At 42.4% G+C, this 23,253-nt stretch overlaps 1 protein-coding gene across 2 annotated transcripts in view; it reads left to right on the forward strand.

Moving 5' to 3' along the window:
- Positions 1-23,253, forward strand: part of LOC116957122 (retinoblastoma-associated protein) — a 238,324-nt gene that overhangs the window by 25,857 nt on the left and 189,214 nt on the right. For both annotated transcript variants that reach the window (XM_076055219.1, XM_076055220.1), the window contains exons 9-12: positions 9,921-9,998; positions 12,276-12,379; positions 13,731-13,799; positions 16,938-17,025. In XM_076055219.1, the coding sequence (XP_075911334.1) occupies positions 9,921-9,998; positions 12,276-12,379; positions 13,731-13,799; positions 16,938-17,025 (339 nt within the window). The remainder of the gene's footprint in view (positions 1-9,920; positions 9,999-12,275; positions 12,380-13,730; positions 13,800-16,937; positions 17,026-23,253) is intronic.

The raw sequence follows: 23,253 nt of genomic DNA on the forward strand, positions 1-23,253 counted from the left end.
CTGCTGTGTTGATACACTGCTGGTGTTAATACACTGCTGTGTTGATACACTGCTGGTGTTAATACACTGCTGTGTTAATACACTGCTGTGTTAATACACTGTTGTGTTGATACACTGCTGGTGTTAATACACTGCTGTGTTAATACACTGCTGTGTTAATACACTGCTGGTGTTGATACACTGCTGTGTTAATACACTGCTGTGTTAATACACTGCTGTGTTAATACACTGTTGTGTTGATACACTGCTGGTGTTAATACACTGCTGTGTTAATACACTGCTGGTGTTAATACACTGCTGTGTTAATACACTGCTGTGTTAATATACTGTTGGTGTTAATACACTGTTGGTGTTAATACACTGCTGGTGTTGATACACTGCTGTGTTAATACACTGCTGGTGTTAATACACTGTTGTGTTAATACACTGTTGTGTTGATACACTGCTGGTGTTAATACACTGTTGTGTTAATACACTGTTGTGTTGATACACTGCTGGTGTTAATACACTGTTGTGTTAATACACTGTTGTGTTGATACACTGCTGGTGTTAATACACTGCTGGTGTTAATACACTGCTGTGTTAATACACTGCTGGTGTTAATACACTGCTGTGTTAATACACTGCTGGTGTTGATACACTGCTGTGTTAATACACTGCTGTGTTAATACACTGCTGTGTTAATACACTGCTGGTGTTAATACACTGCCGGTGTAAATACACTGCTGTGTTAATACACTGCTGGTGTTGATACACTGCTGTGTTAATACACTGCTGTGTTAATACACTGCTGTGTTAATACACTGCTGGTGTTAATACACTGCCGGTGTAAATACACTGCTGTGTTAATACACTGCTGTGTTAATACACTGTTGTGTTAATACACTGCTGTGTTAATACACTGCTGTGTTAACACACTGCTGGTGTTGATACACTGTTGTGTTGATACACTGCTGTGTTAATACACTGCTGGTGTTAATACACTGCTGTGTTAATACACTGCTGTGTTAATACACTGCTGGTGTTGATACACTGTTGTGTTGATACACTGCTGTGTTAATACACTGCTGTGTTAATACACTGCTGGTGTTCATACACTGTTGTGTTGATACACTGCTGTGTTAATACACTGCTGGTGTTAATATACTGCTGTGTTAATACACTGCTGTGTTAATACACTGCTGTGTTAACACACTGCTGGTGTTGATAAACTGCTGGTGTTAATACACTGCTGTGTTAATACACTGCTGTGTTAATACACTGCTAGTGTTGATACACTGCTGTGTTAATACACTGCTGTGTTAATACACTGCTGGTGTTGATACACTGCTGTGTTAATACATTGCTGTGTTAATACACTGCTGTGTTAATACACTGTTGTGTTAATACACTGCTGGTGTTAATACACTGCTGTGTTAATACACTGCGGTGTTAATACACTGCTGTGTTTATACACTGCTGTGTTAATACACTGCTGGTGTTAATACACTGCTGGTGTTAATACACTTCTGTGTTGATATACTGTTGTGTTAATACACTGCTGTGTTAATACACTGCTGGTGTTAATACACTGCTGGTGTTAATACACTGCTGTGTTAATAGACTGCTGTGTTAATACACTGTTGTGTTAATTCACTGCTCTGTTAGTACACTGCTGTGTTGATACACTGCTGGTGTTAATACACTGCTGTGTTAATACACTGCTGTGTTAATACACTGCTGGTGTTAATACACTGCTGGTGTTAATCCACTTCTGTGTTGATATACTGTTGTGTTAATACACTGCTATGTTAATACACTGCTGGTGTTAATACACTGCTGGTGATAATACACTGCTGTGTTAATACACTGCTGGTGTTAATACACTGCTGTGTTAATACACTGCTGTGTTAATACACTGCTGTGTTAATACATTGCTGGTGTTAATACACTGCCGTGTTAATACACTGCTGTGTTAATACACTGCTGGTGTTAATACACTGCTGTGTTAATACACTTGTGTTGATACCCTGCTGGTGTTGATACACTGCTGTGTTAATACACTGCTGTGTTAATTCACTGCTGTGTTGATACACTGCTGTGTTAATACACTGCTGGTGTTAATACATTGCTGTGTTAATATACTGTTGGTGTTAATACACTGCTGTGTTAATATACTGTTGGTGTTAATACACTGCTGTGTTAATATACTGTTGGTGTTAATACACTGCTGGTGTTGATACACTGCTGGTGTTAATACACTGCTGGTGTTGATACACTGCTGTGTTAATACACTGCTGGTGTTAATACACTGCTGTGTTAATACACTGTTGGTGTTAATACACTTTTGTGTTAATACACTGTTGGTGTTAATACACTGCTGTGTTAATACACTGTTGGTGTTAATACACTGCTGTGTTAATACACTGCTGGTGTTAATACACTGCTGTGTTAATACACTGCTGTGTTAATACACTGCTGGTGTTAATACACTGCTGGTGTTAATACACTGCTGGTGTTAATACACTGCTGGTGTTAATACACTGCTGGTGTTAATACACTGCTGTGTTAATACACTGCTGGTGTTAATACACTGCTGTGTTGATACACTGCTGGTGTTAATACACTGCTGTGTTGATACACTGCTGGTGTTAATACACTGCTGTGTTAATACACTGCTGTGTTAATATACTGTTGTGTTGATACACTGCTGGTGTTAATACACTGCTGTGTTAATACACTGCTGTGTTAATACACTGCTGGTGTTGATACACTGCTGTGTTAATACACTGCTGTGTTAATACACTGCTGTGTTAATACACTGTTGTGTTGATACACTGCTGGTGTTAATACACTGCTGTGTTAATACACTGCTGGTGTTAATACACTGCTGTGTTAATACACTGCTGTGTTAATATACTGTTGGTGTTAATACACTGTTGGTGTTAATACACTGCTGGTGTTGATACACTGCTGTGTTAATACACTGCTGGTGTTAATACACTGTTGTGTTAATACACTGTTGTGTTGATACACTGCTGGTGTTAATACACTGTTGTGTTAATACACTGTTGTGTTGATACACTGCTGGTGTTAATACACTGTTGTGTTAATACACTGTTGTGTTGATACACTGCTGGTGTTAATACACTGCTGGTGTTAATACACTGCTGTGTTAATACACTGCTGGTGTTAATACACTGCTGTGTTAATACACTGCTGGTGTTGATACACTGCTGTGTTAATACACTGCTGTGTTAATACACTGCTGTGTTAATACACTGCTGGTGTTAATACACTGCCGGTGTAAATACACTGCTGTGTTAATACACTGCTGGTGTTGATACACTGCTGTGTTAATACACTGCTGTGTTAATACACTGCTGTGTTAATACACTGCTGGTGTTAATACACTGCCGGTGTAAATACACTGCTGTGTTAATACACTGCTGTGTTAATACACTGTTGTGTTAATACACTGCTGTGTTAATACACTGCTGTGTTAACACACTGCTGGTGTTGATACACTGTTGTGTTGATACACTGCTGTGTTAATACACTGCTGGTGTTAATACACTGCTGTGTTAATACACTGCTGTGTTAATACACTGCTGGTGTTGATACACTGTTGTGTTGATACACTGCTGTGTTAATACACTGCTGTGTTAATACACTGCTGGTGTTCATACACTGTTGTGTTGATACACTGCTGTGTTAATACACTGCTGGTGTTAATATACTGCTGTGTTAATACACTGCTGTGTTAATACACTGCTGTGTTAACACACTGCTGGTGTTGATAAACTGCTGGTGTTAATACACTGCTGTGTTAATACACTGCTGTGTTAATACACTGCTAGTGTTGATACACTGCTGTGTTAATACACTGCTGTGTTAATACACTGCTGGTGTTGATACACTGCTGTGTTAATACATTGCTGTGTTAATACACTGCTGTGTTAATACACTGTTGTGTTAATACACTGCTGGTGTTAATACACTGCTGTGTTAATACACTGCGGTGTTAATACACTGCTGTGTTTATACACTGCTGTGTTAATACACTGCTGGTGTTAATACACTGCTGGTGTTAATACACTTCTGTGTTGATATACTGTTGTGTTAATACACTGCTGTGTTAATACACTGCTGGTGTTAATACACTGCTGGTGTTAATACACTGCTGTGTTAATAGACTGCTGTGTTAATACACTGTTGTGTTAATTCACTGCTCTGTTAGTACACTGCTGTGTTGATACACTGCTGGTGTTAATACACTGCTGTGTTAATACACTGCTGTGTTAATACACTGCTGGTGTTAATACACTGCTGGTGTTAATCCACTTCTGTGTTGATATACTGTTGTGTTAATACACTGCTATGTTAATACACTGCTGGTGTTAATACACTGCTGGTGATAATACACTGCTGTGTTAATACACTGCTGGTGTTAATACACTGCTGTGTTAATACACTGCTGTGTTAATACACTGCTGTGTTAATACATTGCTGGTGTTAATACACTGCCGTGTTAATACACTGCTGTGTTAATACACTGCTGGTGTTAATACACTGCTGTGTTAATACACTTGTGTTGATACCCTGCTGGTGTTGATACACTGCTGTGTTAATACACTGCTGTGTTAATTCACTGCTGTGTTGATACACTGCTGTGTTAATACACTGCTGGTGTTAATACATTGCTGTGTTAATATACTGTTGGTGTTAATACACTGCTGTGTTAATATACTGTTGGTGTTAATACACTGCTGTGTTAATATACTGTTGGTGTTAATACACTGCTGGTGTTGATACACTGCTGGTGTTAATACACTGCTGGTGTTGATACACTGCTGTGTTAATACACTGCTGGTGTTAATACACTGCTGTGTTAATACACTGTTGGTGTTAATACACTTTTGTGTTAATACACTGTTGGTGTTAATACACTGCTGTGTTAATACACTGTTGGTGTTAATACACTGCTGTGTTAATACACTGCTGGTGTTAATACACTGCTGTGTTAATACACTGCTGTGTTAATACACTGCTGGTGTTAATACACTGCTGGTGTTAATACACTGCTGGTGTTAATACACTGCTGGTGTTAATACACTGCTGGTGTTAATACACTGCTGTGTTAATACACTGCTGGTGTTAATACACTGCTGTGTTGATACACTGCTGGTGTTAATACACTGCTGTGTTGATACACTGCTGGTGTTAATACACTGCTGTGTTAATACACTGCTGTGTTAATACACTGTTGTGTTGATACACTGCTGGTGTTAATACACTGCTGTGTTAATACACTGCTGTGTTAATACACTGCTGGTGTTGATACACTGCTGTGTTAATACACTGCTGTGTTAATACACTGCTGTGTTAATACACTGTTGTGTTGATACACTGCTGGTGTTAATACACTGCTGTGTTAATACACTGCTGGTGTTAATACACTGCTGTGTTAATACACTGCTGTGTTAATATACTGTTGGTGTTAATACACTGTTGGTGTTAATACACTGCTGGTGTTGATACACTGCTGTGTTAATACACTGCTGGTGTTAATACACTGTTGTGTTAATACACTGTTGTGTTGATACACTGCTGGTGTTAATACACTGTTGTGTTAATACACTGTTGTGTTGATACACTGCTGGTGTTAATACACTGTTGTGTTAATACACTGTTGTGTTGATACACTGCTGGTGTTAATACACTGCTGGTGTTAATACACTGCTGTGTTAATACACTGCTGGTGTTAATACACTGCTGTGTTAATACACTGCTGGTGTTAATACACTGCTGGTGTTAATACACTGCTGGTGTTAATACACTGCTGTGTTAATACACTACTGTGTTAATACACTGCTGTGTTAATACACTGCTGTGTTGATACACTGCTGGTGTTAATACACTGCTGTGTTAATACACTGCTGTGTTAATACACTGCTGTGTTAATACACTGCTGGTGTTAATACACTGCTGTGTTAATACACTACTGTGTTAATACACTGCTGTGTTAATACACTGCTGTGTTAATACACTGCTGGTGTTAATACACTGCTGGTGTTAATACACTGCTGGTGTTAATACACTGCTGTGTTAATACACTGCTGTACTAATACACTGCTGGTGTTAATACACTGCTGGTGTTAATACACTGCTGTGTTAATACACTGCTGTGTTAATACACTGCTGTGTTAATACACTGTTGTGTTAATACACTGCTGGTGTTAATACACTGCTGGTGTTAATACACTGCTGGTGTTAATACACTGCTGTGTTAATACACTGCTGTGTTAATACACTGCTGGTGTTAATACACTGCTGGTGTTAATACACTGTTGTGTTAATACACTGCTGGTGTTAATACACTGCTGGTGTTAATACACTGCTGGTGTTAATACACTGCTGGTGTTAATACACTGCTGGTGTTAATACACTGCTGGTGTTAATACACTGCTGTGTTAATACACTGCTGTGTTAATACACTGCTGTGTTGATACACTGCTGGTGTTCATACACTGTCGTGTTAATACACTGCCGTGTTAATACACTGCCGTGTTAATACACTGCCGTGTTAATACACTGCCGTGTTAATACACTGTTGTGTTAATACACTGTTGTGTTGATACACTGCTGGTGTTAATACACTGCTGTGTTAATACACTGCTGGTGTTAATACACTGCTGTGTTAATACACTGTTGGTGTTAATACACTGTTGGTGTTAATACACTGCTGGTGTTAATACACTGCTGTGTTAATACACTGCTGTGTTAATACACTCCTGGTGTTGATACACTGCGTGTTACTACACTGCTGTGTTAATATACTGTTGGTTTTAATACACTGCTGTGTTAATACACTGCTGGTGTTAATACACTGCTGGTGTTAATACACTGCTGGTGTTAATACACTGCTGGTGTTAATACACTGCTGGTGTTAATACACTGCTGTGTTGATACACTGCTGTGTTAATACACTGCTGGTGTTAATACACTGCTGGTGTTAATACACTGCTGGTGTTAATACACTGCTGTGTTAATACACTGCTGTGTTAATACTCTGCTGGTGTTAATACACTGTTGTGTTAATTCACTGCTGGTGTTAATACACTGTTGTGTTAATACACTGTTGTGTTGATACACTGCTGGTGTTAATACACTGTTGTGTTAATACACTGTTGTGTTGATACACTGCTGGTGTTAATACACTGTTGTGTTAATACACTGTTGTGTTGATACACTGCTGGTGTTAATACACTGCTGGTGTTAATACACTGCTGTGTTAATACACTGCTGGTGTTAATACACTGCTGTGTTAATACACTGCTGGTGTTAATACACTGCTGGTGTTAATACACTGCTGGTGTTAATACACTGCTGTGTTAATACACTACTGTGTTAATACACTGCTGTGTTAATACACTGCTGTGTTGATACACTGCTGGTGTTAATACACTGCTGTGTTAATACACTGCTGTGTTAATACACTGCTGTGTTAATACACTGCTGGTGTTAATACACTGCTGTGTTAATACACTACTGTGTTAATACACTGCTGTGTTAATACACTGCTGTGTTAATACACTGCTGGTGTTAATACACTGCTGGTGTTAATACACTGCTGGTGTTAATACACTGCTGTGTTAATACACTGCTGTACTAATACACTGCTGGTGTTAATACACTGCTGGTGTTAATACACTGCTGTGTTAATACACTGCTGGTGTTAATACACTGCTGTGTTAATACACTGCTGTGTTAATACACTGTTGTGTTAATACACTGCTGGTGTTAATACACTGCTGGTGTTAATACACTGCTGGTGTTAATACACTGCTGTGTTAATACACTGCTGTGTTAATACACTGCTGGTGTTAATACACTGCTGGTGTTAATACACTGTTGTGTTAATACACTGCTGGTGTTAATACACTGCTGGTGTTAATACACTGCTGGTGTTAATACACTGCTGGTGTTAATACACTGCTGGTGTTAATACACTGCTGTGTTAATACACTGCTGTGTTAATACACTGCTGTGTTGATACACTGCTGGTGTTAATACACTGTCGTGTTAATACACTGCCGTGTTAATACACTGCCGTGTTAATACACTGCCGTGTTAATACACTGCCGTGTTAATACACTGTTGTGTTAATACACTGTTGTGTTGATACACTGCTGGTGTTAATACACTGCTGTGTTAATACACTGCTGGTGTTAATACACTGCTGTGTTGATACACTGCTGGTGTTAATACACTGCTGTGTTAATACACTGCTGTGTTAATACACTGCTGGTGTTAATACACTGCTGTGTTAATACACTCCTGGTGTTGATACACTGCGTGTTACTGCACTGCTGTGTTAATATACTGTTGGTGTTAATACACTGCTGTGTTAATACACTGTTGGTGTTAATACACTGCTGGTGTTAATACACTGCTGGTGTTAATACACTGCTGGTGTTAATACACTGCTGGTGTTAATACACTGCTGTGTTGATACACTGCTGGTGTTAATACACTGCTGTGTTAATACACTGCTGTGTTAATACACTGCTGGTGTTAATACACTGCTGGTGTTAATACACTGCTGGTGTTAATACACTGCTGTGTTAATACACTGCTGTGTTAATACTCTGCTGGTGTTAATACACTGTTGTGTTAATTCACTGCTGGTGTTAATACACTGTTGTGTTAATACACTGCTGGTGTTAATACACTGCTGTGTTAATACACTGCTGTGTTAATACACTGTTGTGTTAATACACTGCTGGTGTTAATACACTGCTGGTGTTAATACACTGCTGTGTTAATACACTGCTGTGTTAATACACTGCTGTGTTAATACACTGCTGTGTTAATACACTGTTGTGTTAATACACTGCTGGTGTTAATACACTGCTGGTGTTAATACACTGCTGTGTTAATACACTGCTGTGTTAATACACTGCTGTGTTAATACACTGCTGTGTTAATACACTGCTGTGTTAATACACTGCTGGTGTTGATACACTGCTGGTGTTAATACACTGCTGTGTTAATACACTGCTGGTGTTAATACACTGCTGTGTTAATACACTGCTGTGTTAATACACTGCTGTGTTAATACACTGCTGTGTTAATACACTGTTGTGTTGATACACTGCTGGTGTTGATACACTGCTGGTGTTAATACACTGCTGGTGTTAATACACTGCTGGTGTTAATACACTGCTGGTGTTAATACACTGCTGGTGTTAATACACTGCTGGTGTTAATACACTGCTGGTGTTAATACACTGCTGGTGTTAATACACTGCTGTGTTAATACACTGCTGGTGTTAATACACTGCTGGTGTTAATACACTGCTGTGTTAATACACTGCTGTGTTAATACACTGCTGTGTTAATACACTGCTGTGTTAATACACTGCTGTGTTAATACACTGCTGGTGTTGATACACTGCTGGTGTTAATACACTGCTGTGTTAATACACTGCTGGTGTTAATACACTGCTGTGTTAATACACTGCTGTGTTAATACACTGCTGTGTTAATACACTGCTGTGTTAATACACTGCTGTGTTAATACACTGTTGTGTTGATACACTGCTGGTGTTGATACACTGCTGGTGTTAATACACTGCTGGTGTTAATACACTGCTGTGTTAATACACTGCTGGTGTTAATACACTGCTGTGTTAATACACTGCTGTGTTAATACACTGCTGTGTTAATACACTGCTGTGTTAATACACTGTTGTGTTGATACACTGCTGGTGTTGATACACTGCTGGTGTTAATACACTGCTGGTGTTAATACACTGCTGTGTTAATACACTGCTGTGTTGATACACTGCTGGTGTTAATACACTGCTTTGTTAATACACTGCTGTGTTGATACACTGCTGGTGTTAATACACTTCTCTCTTTACCCAATTGTGTAGGTCATGAGCATTCACACCGGCTGTTTCCTCCCCTTCCTAAGCTCTCTCCCAGCTACCACGACAGACTCCCTCCTCCAGGTAAATAATGCTCGGCATCGGGAATTGCCTTAACCTCAAAAAGACATTATCATACTTACGCATCGCCACACACATCATCATCATCATCACACACACATCATCATCATGCACAGCATCACCACACACATCATCATCATCACACACATCATCATCATCACACACACATCATCCTCACACACATCATCATCACGCACAGCATCACCACACACATCATCATCATCACACACATCATCATCATGCACAGCATCACCACACACATTATCATCATCACCACACACATCATGCACAGCATCACCACACACATTATCATCATCACCACACACATCATCATGCACAGCATCATCACACACATCATCATGCACAGCATCACCACACATGTTATCATCATCATCACACACACATCATCATCATGCACAGCATCACCACACACATTATCATCATCACCACACACATCATCATGCACAGCATCATCACACACATCATCATGCACAGCATCACCACACATATTATCATCATCATCATCATCACCACACATCATCATCATGCACAGCATCACCACACGTCATCACCATGCACAGCATCACCACACGTCATCATGCACAGCATCACCACACATCATCATCATGCACAGCATCACCACACATCATCATCATGCACAGCATCACCACACGTCATCACCATGCACAGCATCACCACACGTCATCATAATGCACAGCATCACCACACGTCATCACCATGCACAGCATCACCACACGTCATCATCATACACAGCATCACCACACGTCATCACCATGCACAGCATCACCACACGTCATCATCATGCACAGCATCACCACACGTCATCATCATGCACAGCATCACCACACACATCATCATCACCACACGTCATCATCATGCACAGCATCACCACACGTCATCATCATGCACAGCATCACCACACGTCATCATCATGCACAGCATCACCACACGTCATCATCATCCATAGCATCGCCACACCATCATCACCGTACAGCAACCGCCAATTCGCCACTTTGTGGCGGCTTGTGCCAGGCTACGTGCATGTTAAGGCCACGTGACGTGTCGAACGTCCGCTGGCACGAGGTCATGGAACAGACCCAGTTGCCACGGGTTGACTGACTGAGATGACCGGCAGATGCACCACCTGTGGCCCCTACTGTGCCAACTTGCTGTGCTTTAGCCACCCGGCGCTCCGCTCGTTGTTGTGAGCGTCGCTCCTCTGCCCTTCGTTGTTGTTGGAGGGTGATTGCATCTGTAGCGTTGTAAAGACAAGCAGACTTCTTAGGAGGCACACTCTGTTTATTGTATTAATTCCTCATACAATGCTTAACACACACAGAGGGATATACGGTCCCCTCACCCGATACCCTAGGGAGGTACAGCCTCCGGACTTGGCGGGACTCATACGTCTACCGCTAACCTAGCCTAGAGTCCTCCGGCTAGGACCTAGGGGAGGCTATCTGACCCACCGCTGGCCCGGTGGGTCCTGACCACTGGGTATGCCGAGCCTTAGCCCTTAGAAGGGCTGAAAGGCTGGTCCAGGGTCCTGGCTAGGCTCCAGCCCAGTCTTCTGTCTTTGTGCAGGGAGAGAACTCCCCGAGGTCTGTTGGGTCACCCGTCTTATACTCCTTCGTGGCCAGGTAGAACCAATCATACATTCCCACGTGGAACCGTCTGATTTATTCGTACCAAACCCTGGCTACGATCCGTTTCACCTCGACTGACCCCAACCGTTGTACCCAGAGGTAATGCCGCACTGCCCTGGTGGCAATGCAGGTTACGCAACAGTGCGTAGTTAACACCTCTACACATCCAAGTGCCCAGTAGCAGCGTCCTTCATGAGCCTCCTCGACATCATCATACACGCGCATCACCACACACAGAATCATCACACACAGCATCACCACACGCAGCATCACCACACACAGCATCACCACACACAGCATCACCACACACAGCATCATCACACACAGCATCATCACACACAGCATCATCACACACAGCATCATCACATATATCATCACGCACCATCACACATACTGCATCATCATTATCGTACGCAGCAGCAGCATCATCACACACATCATAATCGCACATCATCATCCACGTCATCATTCATATCATCATCATGCACATTATCATAATCACACATCTTCATCCACAGCATCACACACACACATCATCATCATCATCCACATCATCGTCACACACAGCATCGCCCACACGGCATTTACATTGGCTGCCTTTGCGTTGTCACAGCTGCTGAGCGAGCAGTACGGGGCGTTGTACGAGCAGACGCGTGGCATCGACGAGCGAGGCTTCCTCGTCCACCACCCCACCCTGGTGCCCAACGCCGACAAACAGTAAGACTCGCAACTATCGCTACGTTATTTTACGTATATATATTTTTAATTTTAAGACGCTAACCACCCCACCCATGCCTCAACGTTGACAAAAACATTAAGACCCGCAATTATCGCTACATTATTTTACGTATATATATTTTTTTTAAATTCTAAGATGCTAACCACCCCACCCATTCCTCAACGCCGACAAAAACAGTACGACCCGCAACTATCGCTACGTTAAATTTTTCTAAAGACACTTAACTCCGCCCCACTTTCGTGCCCATTGTCGATAAACGGTCAGGCCCCGAAATGATCGCCACGTTATTTATTTTAAATGTACAGACCACTAACCACCCCACCCTGCTGTCCAGCACTGACGAGCACTAAGGCCCGCGATAATCGCTACATTGTTCTATATATATTTGTTTGTATTTAAAGACACTAACCCTCCCCATCCTCGTGTCCAGCACCGACAAACAGCAAGGCTCGCGATAATCGCTCCGTTTTTAATTTTTGTGAACAATTTTAAGACCCAAACCATCCCACTCTCTGTTGCCTGACACTGAGAAACAGTAAGGCCTGCAACAATCGCTACATTATTCTATAAGTAAGGCCCCCCAATTATCGCGGGAAAAATGTCTCCCCTTTCGATTTTTTAAAAGACGCCAATGAAAAAAAGAGATGAAGATTATACGCGCGGCGTTTACCGGCGTCCTACGTCACCTTTCCTGTAGATTTCGTTTTTTTGTATTTAAATCTAGATTGAAAACTCAGTTCTTTAAATCTGGTTGTTGTTGTTGTTGTGTTTAGGTCGTTTCAGTTCATGTATTAGGTATAGCCCTGTGGGCCATGCGGCTCTTGAATCGGGTGCAACCGCAACAAGCAAAAACATGAACAAGGATCATCTTAAAGTGACTGCGCGCAAACAGAAAAATCCAGGAAAAAAAAACCCAGCAAAGTCTTGCAGAAAAAGCACCGCGTATCAACGCCGCGTGCAAAAATCCCAGTGGGATGCAAGTCAAACAGTAGCAACCATGAGACAATTTGGATTAAAGTTATCAGTCTAACTCTGTACTACAAACAAACAAATATGGCTAAACCATAACGTTTTCGAAATCACAAAAATAAAGCTATCAGAAGAATGTGACAGTGATCACAGGAACTGTGATTCAAATTTGCCCCCCCCCTCTCCACCACCCCGCAGCTCCGATTAGAAGTTCAACATACGGACATACACGTGTAACGTTCTGACCTGCCCCAAACTGGACATGTGTGAGACTTTGTAGCTCATTGGATTCCTCCAGTGTAGACAAATGTTCTGATTCGGCGTTTTTTTTTTATTGCCCACGTCGTACCGTTTGCTTAGGCCTCAGGCTCTAGGCAGCCCAACCAGGAGCCAGGATGCAATGCTGGGACCGCAGCAGACGCCAATCAGGTGAGGAGAATATCTCTCTCAGCCTCTCCACTGCTCTCTTTCAAGGCCGCCACGGTGGCAGAATGTTAACTACCTCGCCTGGTACGCAGGAAGTCGTGGGTTCGATCCCGACCCTGACGACACCTGCTGCTGCTGTATATTTGGAGTTTGCGTGTCTCTCTCTCTCTCATCATCATCACGGTGGCTAGGAGATGTTAACTACCTCGCCTGGTATACTGGAGGTTGTGGGTTCAATCCCGACCGTGACGACGCTTGCTGCTGTATATTTGGAGTTTGCGTGTCTCTCTCTCTCATCATCATCACGGTGGCTAGGAGATGTTGACTACCTCGCCTGGTACGCAGGAAGTCGTGGGTTCGATCCCGACCCTGACGACGCCTGCTGCTGCTCTATATTTGGAGTTTGCGTGTCTCTCTCTCATCGTCATCACGGTGGCTAGAAGATGTTAACTACCTCGCGTGTTATGCAGAAGGTCATGGGTTCGATCCTGACCCTGACGGCGCCTGCTGTATATTTGGAGTTTGCGTGTCTCTCTCTCATCGTCATCACGGTGGCTAGGAGATGTTAACTACCTCGCGTGTTATGCAGAAGGTCATGGGTTCGATCCTGACCCTGACGGCGCCTGCTGTATATTTGGAGTTTGCGTGTCTCTCTCTCTCATCGTCATCACGGTGGCTAGGAGATGTTAACTACCTCGCCTGGTACGCAGAAGGTCGTGGGTTTAATCCCGACCGTGACGACGCTTGCTGCTGTATATTTGGAGTTTGCGTGTCTCTCTCTCTCTCATCATCATCACGGTGGCTAGGAGATGTTAACTACCTCGCCTGGTATACTGGAGGTTGTGGGTTCAATCCCGACCGTGACGACGCTTGCTGCTGTATATTTGGAGTTTGCGTGTCTCTCTCTCATCATCATCACGGTGGCTAGGAGATGTTAACTACCTCGCCTGGTACGCAGAAGGTCGTGGGTTTAATCCCGACCGTGACGACGCTTGCTGCTGTATATTTGGAGTTTGCGTGTATCTCTGTCATCATCATCACGGTGTCTAGGAAATGTTAACTACCTCGCCTGGTACGCAGAAGGTCGTGGGTTCGAACCCGACCCTGACGACGCCTGCTGCTGTATATTTGGAGTTTGCGTGTCTCTCTCTCATCGTCGTCACGGTGGCTAGGAGATGTTAACTACCTCGCCTGGTACGCAGAAGGTCGCGGGTTCGAACCCGACCCTGACGACGCCTGCTGCTTCTGCTGCTGTATATTTGGAGTTTGCGTGTCTCTTTATCTGTCCCCATTTTCGCGTGGATTTTTGTCCGGGTCCTCCGGATTTACAATCGTACGTCACGCGTTCACAGCATTTGGCTGCTGCTACAAATTCCCACGCGATGACAGCGGGTCACTGTGCTGAGCTACTATCATTTGTGAAGACCCAATTTGCTTCTGAAAAAGAGCTGAATAGGTCGGTGCTGCCTTACCTGGCAAAAATAAGAAAACGTATCGTTAGACCTCCTTTGCCAGGACCAAAGTGTAATAATAGGGTTTTTCCCCTTTTTTTTCTCTTGGCAAAAAAAACTGAAGCCTTTTTTTTCGAGGAATCATGGTGTGCATTAACCGCAACAACTTGCGGTCAAAATACAAACAGAAAGCACACTCTTTGAGCTGTGTAAGCCTGCTTGCGTCCTCTTGTCGAGCACCAATTGAGACGAGGCTCAAAAGAAAGCCGTCTCTGGTGTGGACCAATCCAGTATTCAAGGACAATGCCAATTATATTATCGGTGTTTTTTTTATATTTTATTTAAAGCTTTTCTGTGACTGCAGGGATTCATATTATTGGTTCTTTCGGTAAAGTCACCACCACGTAGAAGGGAAACAATAAAATAATAAGAAACTATTGCTTTATATTTGTATTATTTTATTAATATAAAACAATAATTTATTATTATTTTATTGTTTCCCTTCTACGTGACTTTACCGAAAGAACCAAGAATAAGAGTTTTTTGTTTGCATTTTGTCCGCAAGTATTGTGGTTAATGCACGCCATGATTCCTTGTAAAAAGGTTTCAGTTTTGCTGCCAGAAAAAAAGGGGGAGAACCCTATTATTATTATTACTATCATCATCATAAGAAAATATAGTTTAGTTTAAATATTTATCGCCACTATTTTCGCATGCTCCAATTGCAACTCGGCGCGAGCCCCCGGTTACAACACGGCGCCGATGGCACAGCGGAAGGAGGCACGGAAACTGGGCGACGGTGAATGCCGGTCTCGGCGCGACAGGCCCCCCCCCCCCCCCCCCCCCGTTCCCCCCTACTCTTTGGGTCTTTCGGTAAAGTCAGGCAGGTGGGCTCAACGGAAATAACGAAAAAAAAAACTCCCGACGTTTCGATCGCAACACGAGCGGTCGATCATCGTGTGAAGGGGTGACTGTACCGAAGAATATGAATGAATTCCTGCAGTTCACGAAAGCTTTAAGTCAAGGACCCTCCCTATCTGTCTATGAAGGCGGGTGGGGGGTCGATAAAATAATTGGACTCACTGCTCCGCTAAACTGAGTGGGGCTCACGTGCCGGGGGGCGTGGCGGGGGGGGGGGGGCTTTAAGTTTTATCTGGGGGGGGGGGGGGGAGGAGGAGGGTGGGTAGAAAAAAAGGAAAGAGGGATACTTTTTGGTTGTTTCGGTGAAGTCAGGTAGGTATAAACCAGGGGCGGAGCCAGGATTTCCAGCCCCCGGGGTGACGTTCAACAAATGTTTTATTTCAAGAATGATTCGGAGAGTCAGGCAGGCTGTCGAACCAGACGCCATCGGTTGGCGGACGCGCTCTGACAATGCAGTTGCACCGAGTCCGCCGGGCCGAGTGTCGTACACTCGCACGCAGAATGTTTCAGATTTTCGATTTTTTATTTTTTATTTTTCGGGGGTGACAATTGTCTACCCTGTCACCCCCGCCCCCCGGCTCCGCCCCTGGGTATAAAATAAAATAGATCGAGACGTTTCGATTGCAACTCGAGTAGTCGTCATCGTCAGGTGGGAAAAGCACAGCAAGAGAGAGAGGAAAAAAAAAGCTTCAAATCTAGATTGAAGGGAAGGAGGAGGAGGGGAACTCAACGTTTTTATTTTGTTAACGTTTCGCGATGAATTCCCCAGGACCACAATGAACACGGTCCAGCAGCTGAAGCTCATCCTGAACTCGGCGAGCGATGAACCATCCACGACGCTCAACAGCTACCTAAGCGTAAGCAACGCCGCACTCTGAACACAGCAACCGGGGACCACTACCGCACACTGAACACGGCAACCGGGCACCACTACCGCACACCGCACACTGCACGCTGCTACCACACACTACAATAAACAAGAACGTTTTTACACGTTTTCATTTAACTCACTCTGTCTGTTGTCGTCGTTGTTGTTGTTGTATCCTCAAATCTTGTAACTCAATTTTGACCCACTTCCCAATGTGGTATCGACTGCAAACTTGTTATACTTGTGTCGTACTGGTGAACAATACTATATTCTATCATAAAAAATAAAAAAAATCTATATTTTTAAACATTATTTTTTACATTTCGATTTAAAGCTTTCGTGACTGCAATGATTCATCTTCTTTGGTTCTTTCGGTAAAGTCACGTAGAATGAGAATAAAATAATAAATTGATCAAAAATAAAATAACACAATAATATTCTCACGACGTTTCGGCCACAACACAAGCGGCCTTCATCAGGTGAAGGGACGAGACTGTCTGGTAGGACAGCGCTGGAGTGAAAGAGCCACGTTCAGATCACGACCTTTAAGCTGTGTGAGAGGAAACAAAGCGCCTTGACAAAGGAATTAGCATATCATTTAGCATTGAAATGGCTGAGTGATTAGCTTGTGACTGGTCACAGAAATAGCTATGTTAAAAGTTAAAGCATACACATCCGCAGAGGCACCCCTTGACAAAGGAATTAGCACAGAATTTAGCATTGAAATAGCTAAGTTAAAGCATACACATCCGCAGAGGCACCCCTTGACAAAGGAATTAGCATAGCATTTAGCATTGAAAATAGCTGAGTGATTAGCTTGTAACTGGTCACAGAAATAGCTACGTTAAAGTCAGAGCATACACATTCACCGAGGCACTTAGTACAAATCAAACAGGAGAATTTAGCATTGAAATAACTAGGCGAATTTAGCATTGAAATAACTGAGTGATTAGCTAGTGACTGGTCACAGAAATGACTATGTTGAAGTCACGGCCTACACATCTGAGCTATTCACAGTACTATATAGTGAACCAATAAAAAACTAAAATATAAATTACCTTAATGTTATCAATAAACTCTATATTCTCCAATCAGCTAAGCTACCAACAATAAGTCGTTATATATCACAATGCTATATGGCGAAAAAATGGGTGGATTCTTACCCTCAACTTTAGCACCACGGATAGCTACGGGCCCCGTTCAGACGGACGAGTTCATCCATGGTCGGAACAGAGGAGGGGGAGAGAGACAGCTGCGAGGCGCTATTATACTCCATGTTGTAAACCATACCATTAACCGTGGTGTGAGAGGTATTAAGAGTCAATGCTGGCGAAAGAGCTGCGGTCTGAAGGTCATCGTAAAATACAATTAATTAAGAACATAAATGGTTTAAAACATCTTTCCAATGATTACCAAGCCAGAATCCATCTTCTCGGTTGAAATTGTCTCTGTGCTTGTATATGTGAATGGCCTCATGAACGAATCTCTCATGGTAGCCGGTTGGTTTGCAAAGAACCTCCGTCTTGGAGAAGTCAATGTCATGTGAGCCCACTGAATTATAACAGTGATCTGCCACGGCAGAGGAGTTCGTCCTACCGTGTTTCAAGTCTGCTTAATGTTCGTGGATGCGGTCCGAGATATGTCGTTTGGTTTCTCCAATGTAGCTACTACCACAGAGGCACTTTAGTTTGTAAACGCCCGGGTACTGTATGTCTGGAACAGCATCTTTTACAGATGGAACTAAATCACGGATTTTATGTACTGTGTTGAATCGGACCTGGATCTTGTGTTTATTCAGGATTTTGGAGATCTTTTTAGTGACCCCTGCAATGTAGGGTAAGGTGATGGTTTTGAGTGGCTCCACAAGAGGATCCTTCTTCATGACTGGAGTGATGGCTTTGCGGATTGTGTAGTCGGAGTAACCATTAGCCCTGAGAGCCTGGTGTACGTGCTTGAGTTCACTGGTAATGTGTTCCTGGTCGGAAATGCATTGGGCTCTATGGTATAGAGCAGTGGTTCTTAACCTTGTTGGAGGTACCGAACCCCACCAGTTTCATATGCGCATTCACCGAACCCCTCTTTAGTGAAAAATAAAATGTGATTTTTTTCAAATTCAAGACATAGATATGTTTGTTACTGGTACACAAAATGAGCCGTGCATGAACATTACCTTGTTCAAAGAATAAAACCAACACAATGCACAAACTCACAACAAATTACATACCTGGAAATCAATGTGACTTCTGCTGTTGCCTTTGAGAGATCAGTTCAGATATGCGTGGCTTCACCTTGGCAAGTGCCACTCTCATGTCATTTTCACAGCAAAGTCTGTTCCTTTTCTTCGTTTTTATGTCCAGCATCCTCGAAAAGGATTGCTCACAAAGATATGTTGTAACAAATGGTATAAAAAAATCCAGGGCTTTCTTAGCAATAACTGGATACTTATTCATATTCTTAGTTTTTTCGGTAAAGTCACGTTGAAGAGAAACAACAAAATAACAAAATATATATAAAACAATAAAAAATTCTCACGACGTTTCGACCATAACTCAAACGGTCATCATCAGGTGTGTCGGTTTGCATAAATTTATTTTGAAAACGGCATATTTATTTATATATATAAAAATAACGTTTGCGTCACGCGCAACGATGGCAGTTTGCCAGGACTAGTCCACCTATTTTTTTTTGAAAAGAGGAGGGGGGAGACGAAATTTGTTTTTATGTATGCTGTCTGAAAGGCACTGTAAGCGTGAACAATCAATCAAGAACTGAAATGATTTATCAAATCTTTCCAATGATTGCTAAGATAGAATCCATCTTCTCGGTTGAAATTGTCTCTGTGTTTGTATATGTGGATAGCCTCATGAACGAATCTCTCATGGAAGCCAGATGGCTTACAAAGAACCTCTGTCTTGGAAAAGTCAATGGCATGTGAGCCTACTGAATTAGAACAATGATCTGCTACGGCCGAGGTGTTGGTCCTACCGTGTTTAAGGTCTGCTTTATGTTCACGAATGCGGTCCGAGATATGGCGTTTGGTTTCTCCAATGTAACTACTACCACAGAGGCAACTTAGTTTGTAGACACCAGGGTATTGTATGTCCGGAATCACATCTTTTACAGACGGAACCAGATCACGGATTTTATGTAATGTGTTGAAACGGACCTGGATCTTGTGTTTATTCAAGATTTTGGAGATCTTTTTTGTGATCCCAGCAATGTAGGGTAAAGTGATGGTTTTGAAAGGCTCCTCAAGAGGGTTCTTCTTCATGGTTTGAGTGATAGCTTTGCGGATTGTATAGTCGGAGTAACCATTAGCCCTAAGAGCTTGGTGTACGTGCTTGAGTTCACTGCTTATGTGTTCCTGGTCGGATATGCATTGGGCTCTATGATACAGAGTCTTGATGAGAGAATTCTTCTGTGATGGATGGTGGTGGGAATCCGGTTTCAGATAAGCATCCGTATGGGTAGCTTTCCTGTAGACAGAGTGGCTCATTGAACCATCAGGTCTCTTTTTAATTAGGACATCCAAAAAAGGTATCTTGCCATCTATTTCGACTTCCATGGTAAATCTGATGGCTGGGTGTATGGAATTGATGTGGTCGAAGAATTTGTCTAGAGCAGGCCGGCCATGTGGCCAGATGACAAAAGTGTCATCCACGTACCTCTTCCATAAGGTTGGGCGCAGAGTGGCAGTCTGGATGGCGTCAGTCTCAAATTTCTCCATGAAAATGTTAGCTATAACTGGAGAAAGGGGGGAGCCCATTGGGGTGCCCCCAGTTTGTTTGTAGAAAGTTCCATTCCAAGTGAAGTATGTATTGGTTAAACAGTGTCTCACCAGGGGGGGTACCTCAGTGTTTAGTCCTTGATGAACCAAGTCTTCAATGATTGCAATGGTGTCAGGTACAGGAACCTTGGTGAATAAGGAAACTACATCAAAACTGACAAGCAGGTCGTCTGGGGACAGGGAAATACCCTTGATTGTTGATACCAGGTGAGTAGAATTTTGTACCGCAGAGGTGGTCTTTCCAGTGAAAGGACGCAGGATTTCAGACAAAAAACGAGCTAGTTTGTAGGTGGGGGAGCTGATAGTAGAGACTATGGGACGAAGAGGTGTATCAACTTTATGTATTTTTGGTAAGCCGTATAATCTTGGTGGCCTGGCAGCAGAAGGTTTCAACGAAAACTGTTTAGATTGATCAATTAATGCGGTTGAATCAGAAATTATTTTGTTGGTTTGTGTGACGAGGCTGTTGGTGGGATCTCTTTTTATTTTTGTATAACTACCATCGTCGAGTAATTCTTTAATTTTGTTGTTGTATTCTATTTTATCCATGATAACAGTAGCATTGCCTTTGTCAGCTGAGAGAACTACAATATCATTCCTCTTTTTTAATTTATATAATTCAAAACGCTCATCTTTGCTGAGGTTGCTAGCTGGCATCTTAGCGTTTTTGAGGGTTGCAGCGATTTCAGATCTTGCTACGTCTGCAGCGATGTGACCCAGGCCCCTGAGAGCAACGTCTACTTGGGCAATTATATCATTAACTGGTATGTGTTTAGGTGTGACTGCAAAGTTTAGACCTTTAGCTAAAACGGATTTCAGACCATCGGAAATAGAACTGTTACTGCGATTAATTACGACTTTATTAACATCTAACTTTTTGGTGTGTGGGTCCGGTCTTTTGTTTAAGAGGAGGTTAAATTTGGAAATCAGGTTTTCCTTACATTTGGTCGACATAGTAGCAGCTGAAGAGGCAGTCATATTGTCTACATGTTCCCAATCCGATGTGGACATTATTGCCGTCAATGATAAGTGTGATTTGTAGAGTGTCTTGTCTAACTGATCTAGTTCTGTGCGTATAAGTCTGATTTTTTCTGAGATAAGAGCTAAGCTAGTTTTGAAAAGAATTCGTTTCGCATTAGAAGAAGTTACAGTAGCAGAGGTGAGTGTAAATGCGATTGGTATTACCCCAGAGTCGCGGCATCTCTTCAGGAAGGTGAGAGACTCGATCAGCTGAGCTTTCTTATCCCGGAGTTTGTTGAAAGATCTTAAAGTTATGTGAAAACCCTCCCCGTAGAGGCGATTAAATTTTGATTTAAAGCTTTCGTGACTGCAGTAATTCATATTCTTAGTTTTTTCGGTAAAGTCACGTTGAAGAGAAACAACAAAATAACAAAATATATATAAAACAATAAAAAAAAAATTCTCACGACGTTTCGACCATAACTCAAACGGTCATCATCAGGTGTGTCGGTTTGCATAAATTTATTTTGAAAACGGCATATTTATTTATATATATAAAAATAACGTTTGCGTCACGCGCAACGATGGCAGTTTGCCAGGACTAGTCCATCTATTTTTTTTTTGAAAAGAGGAGGGGGGAGACGAAATTTGTTTTTATGTATGCTGTCTGAAAGGCACTGTAAGCGTGAACAATCAATCAAGAACTGAAATGATTTATCAAATCTTTCCAATGATTGCTAAGATAGAATCCATCTTCTCGGTTGAAATTGTCTCTGTGTTTGTATATGTGGATAGCCTCATGAACGAATCTCTCATGGAAGCCAGATGGCTTACAAAGAACCTCTGTCTTGGAAAAGTCAATGGCATGTGAGCCTACTGAATTAGAACAATGATCTGCTACGGCCGAGGTGTTGGTCCTACCGTGTTTAAGGTCTGCTTTATGTTCACGAATGCGGTCCGAGATATGGCGTTTGGTTTCTCCAATGTAACTACTACCACAGAGGCAACTTAGTTTGTAGACACCAGGGTATTGTATGTCCGGAATCACATCTTTTACAGACGGAACCAGATCACGGATTTTATGTAATGTGTTGAAACGGACCTGGATCTTGTGTTTATTCAAGATTTTGGAGATCTTTTTTGTGATCCCAGCAATGTAGGGTAAAGTGATGGTTTTGAAAGGCTCCTCAAGAGGGTTCTTCTTCATGGTTTGAGTGATAGCTTTGCGGATTGTATAGTCGGAGTAACCATTAGCCCTAAGAGCTTGGTGTACGTGCTTGAGTTCACTGCTTATGTGTTCCTGGTCGGATATGCATTGGGCTCTATGATACAGAGTCTTGATGAGAGAATTCTTCTGTGATGGATGGTGGTGGGAATCCGGTTTCAGATAAGCATCCGTATGGGTAGCTTTCCTGTAGACAGAGTGGCTCATTGAACCATCAGGTCTCTTTTTAATTAGGACATCCAAAA

Source organism: Petromyzon marinus, chromosome 70, assembly GCF_048934315.1.
Source record: "Petromyzon marinus isolate PM22_M1 ecotype Great Lakes invasive population chromosome 70, UKy_Petmar_22M1.pri1.0, whole genome shotgun sequence".
NCBI classification, from domain to species: domain Eukaryota; kingdom Metazoa; phylum Chordata; class Hyperoartia; order Petromyzontiformes; family Petromyzontidae; genus Petromyzon; species Petromyzon marinus.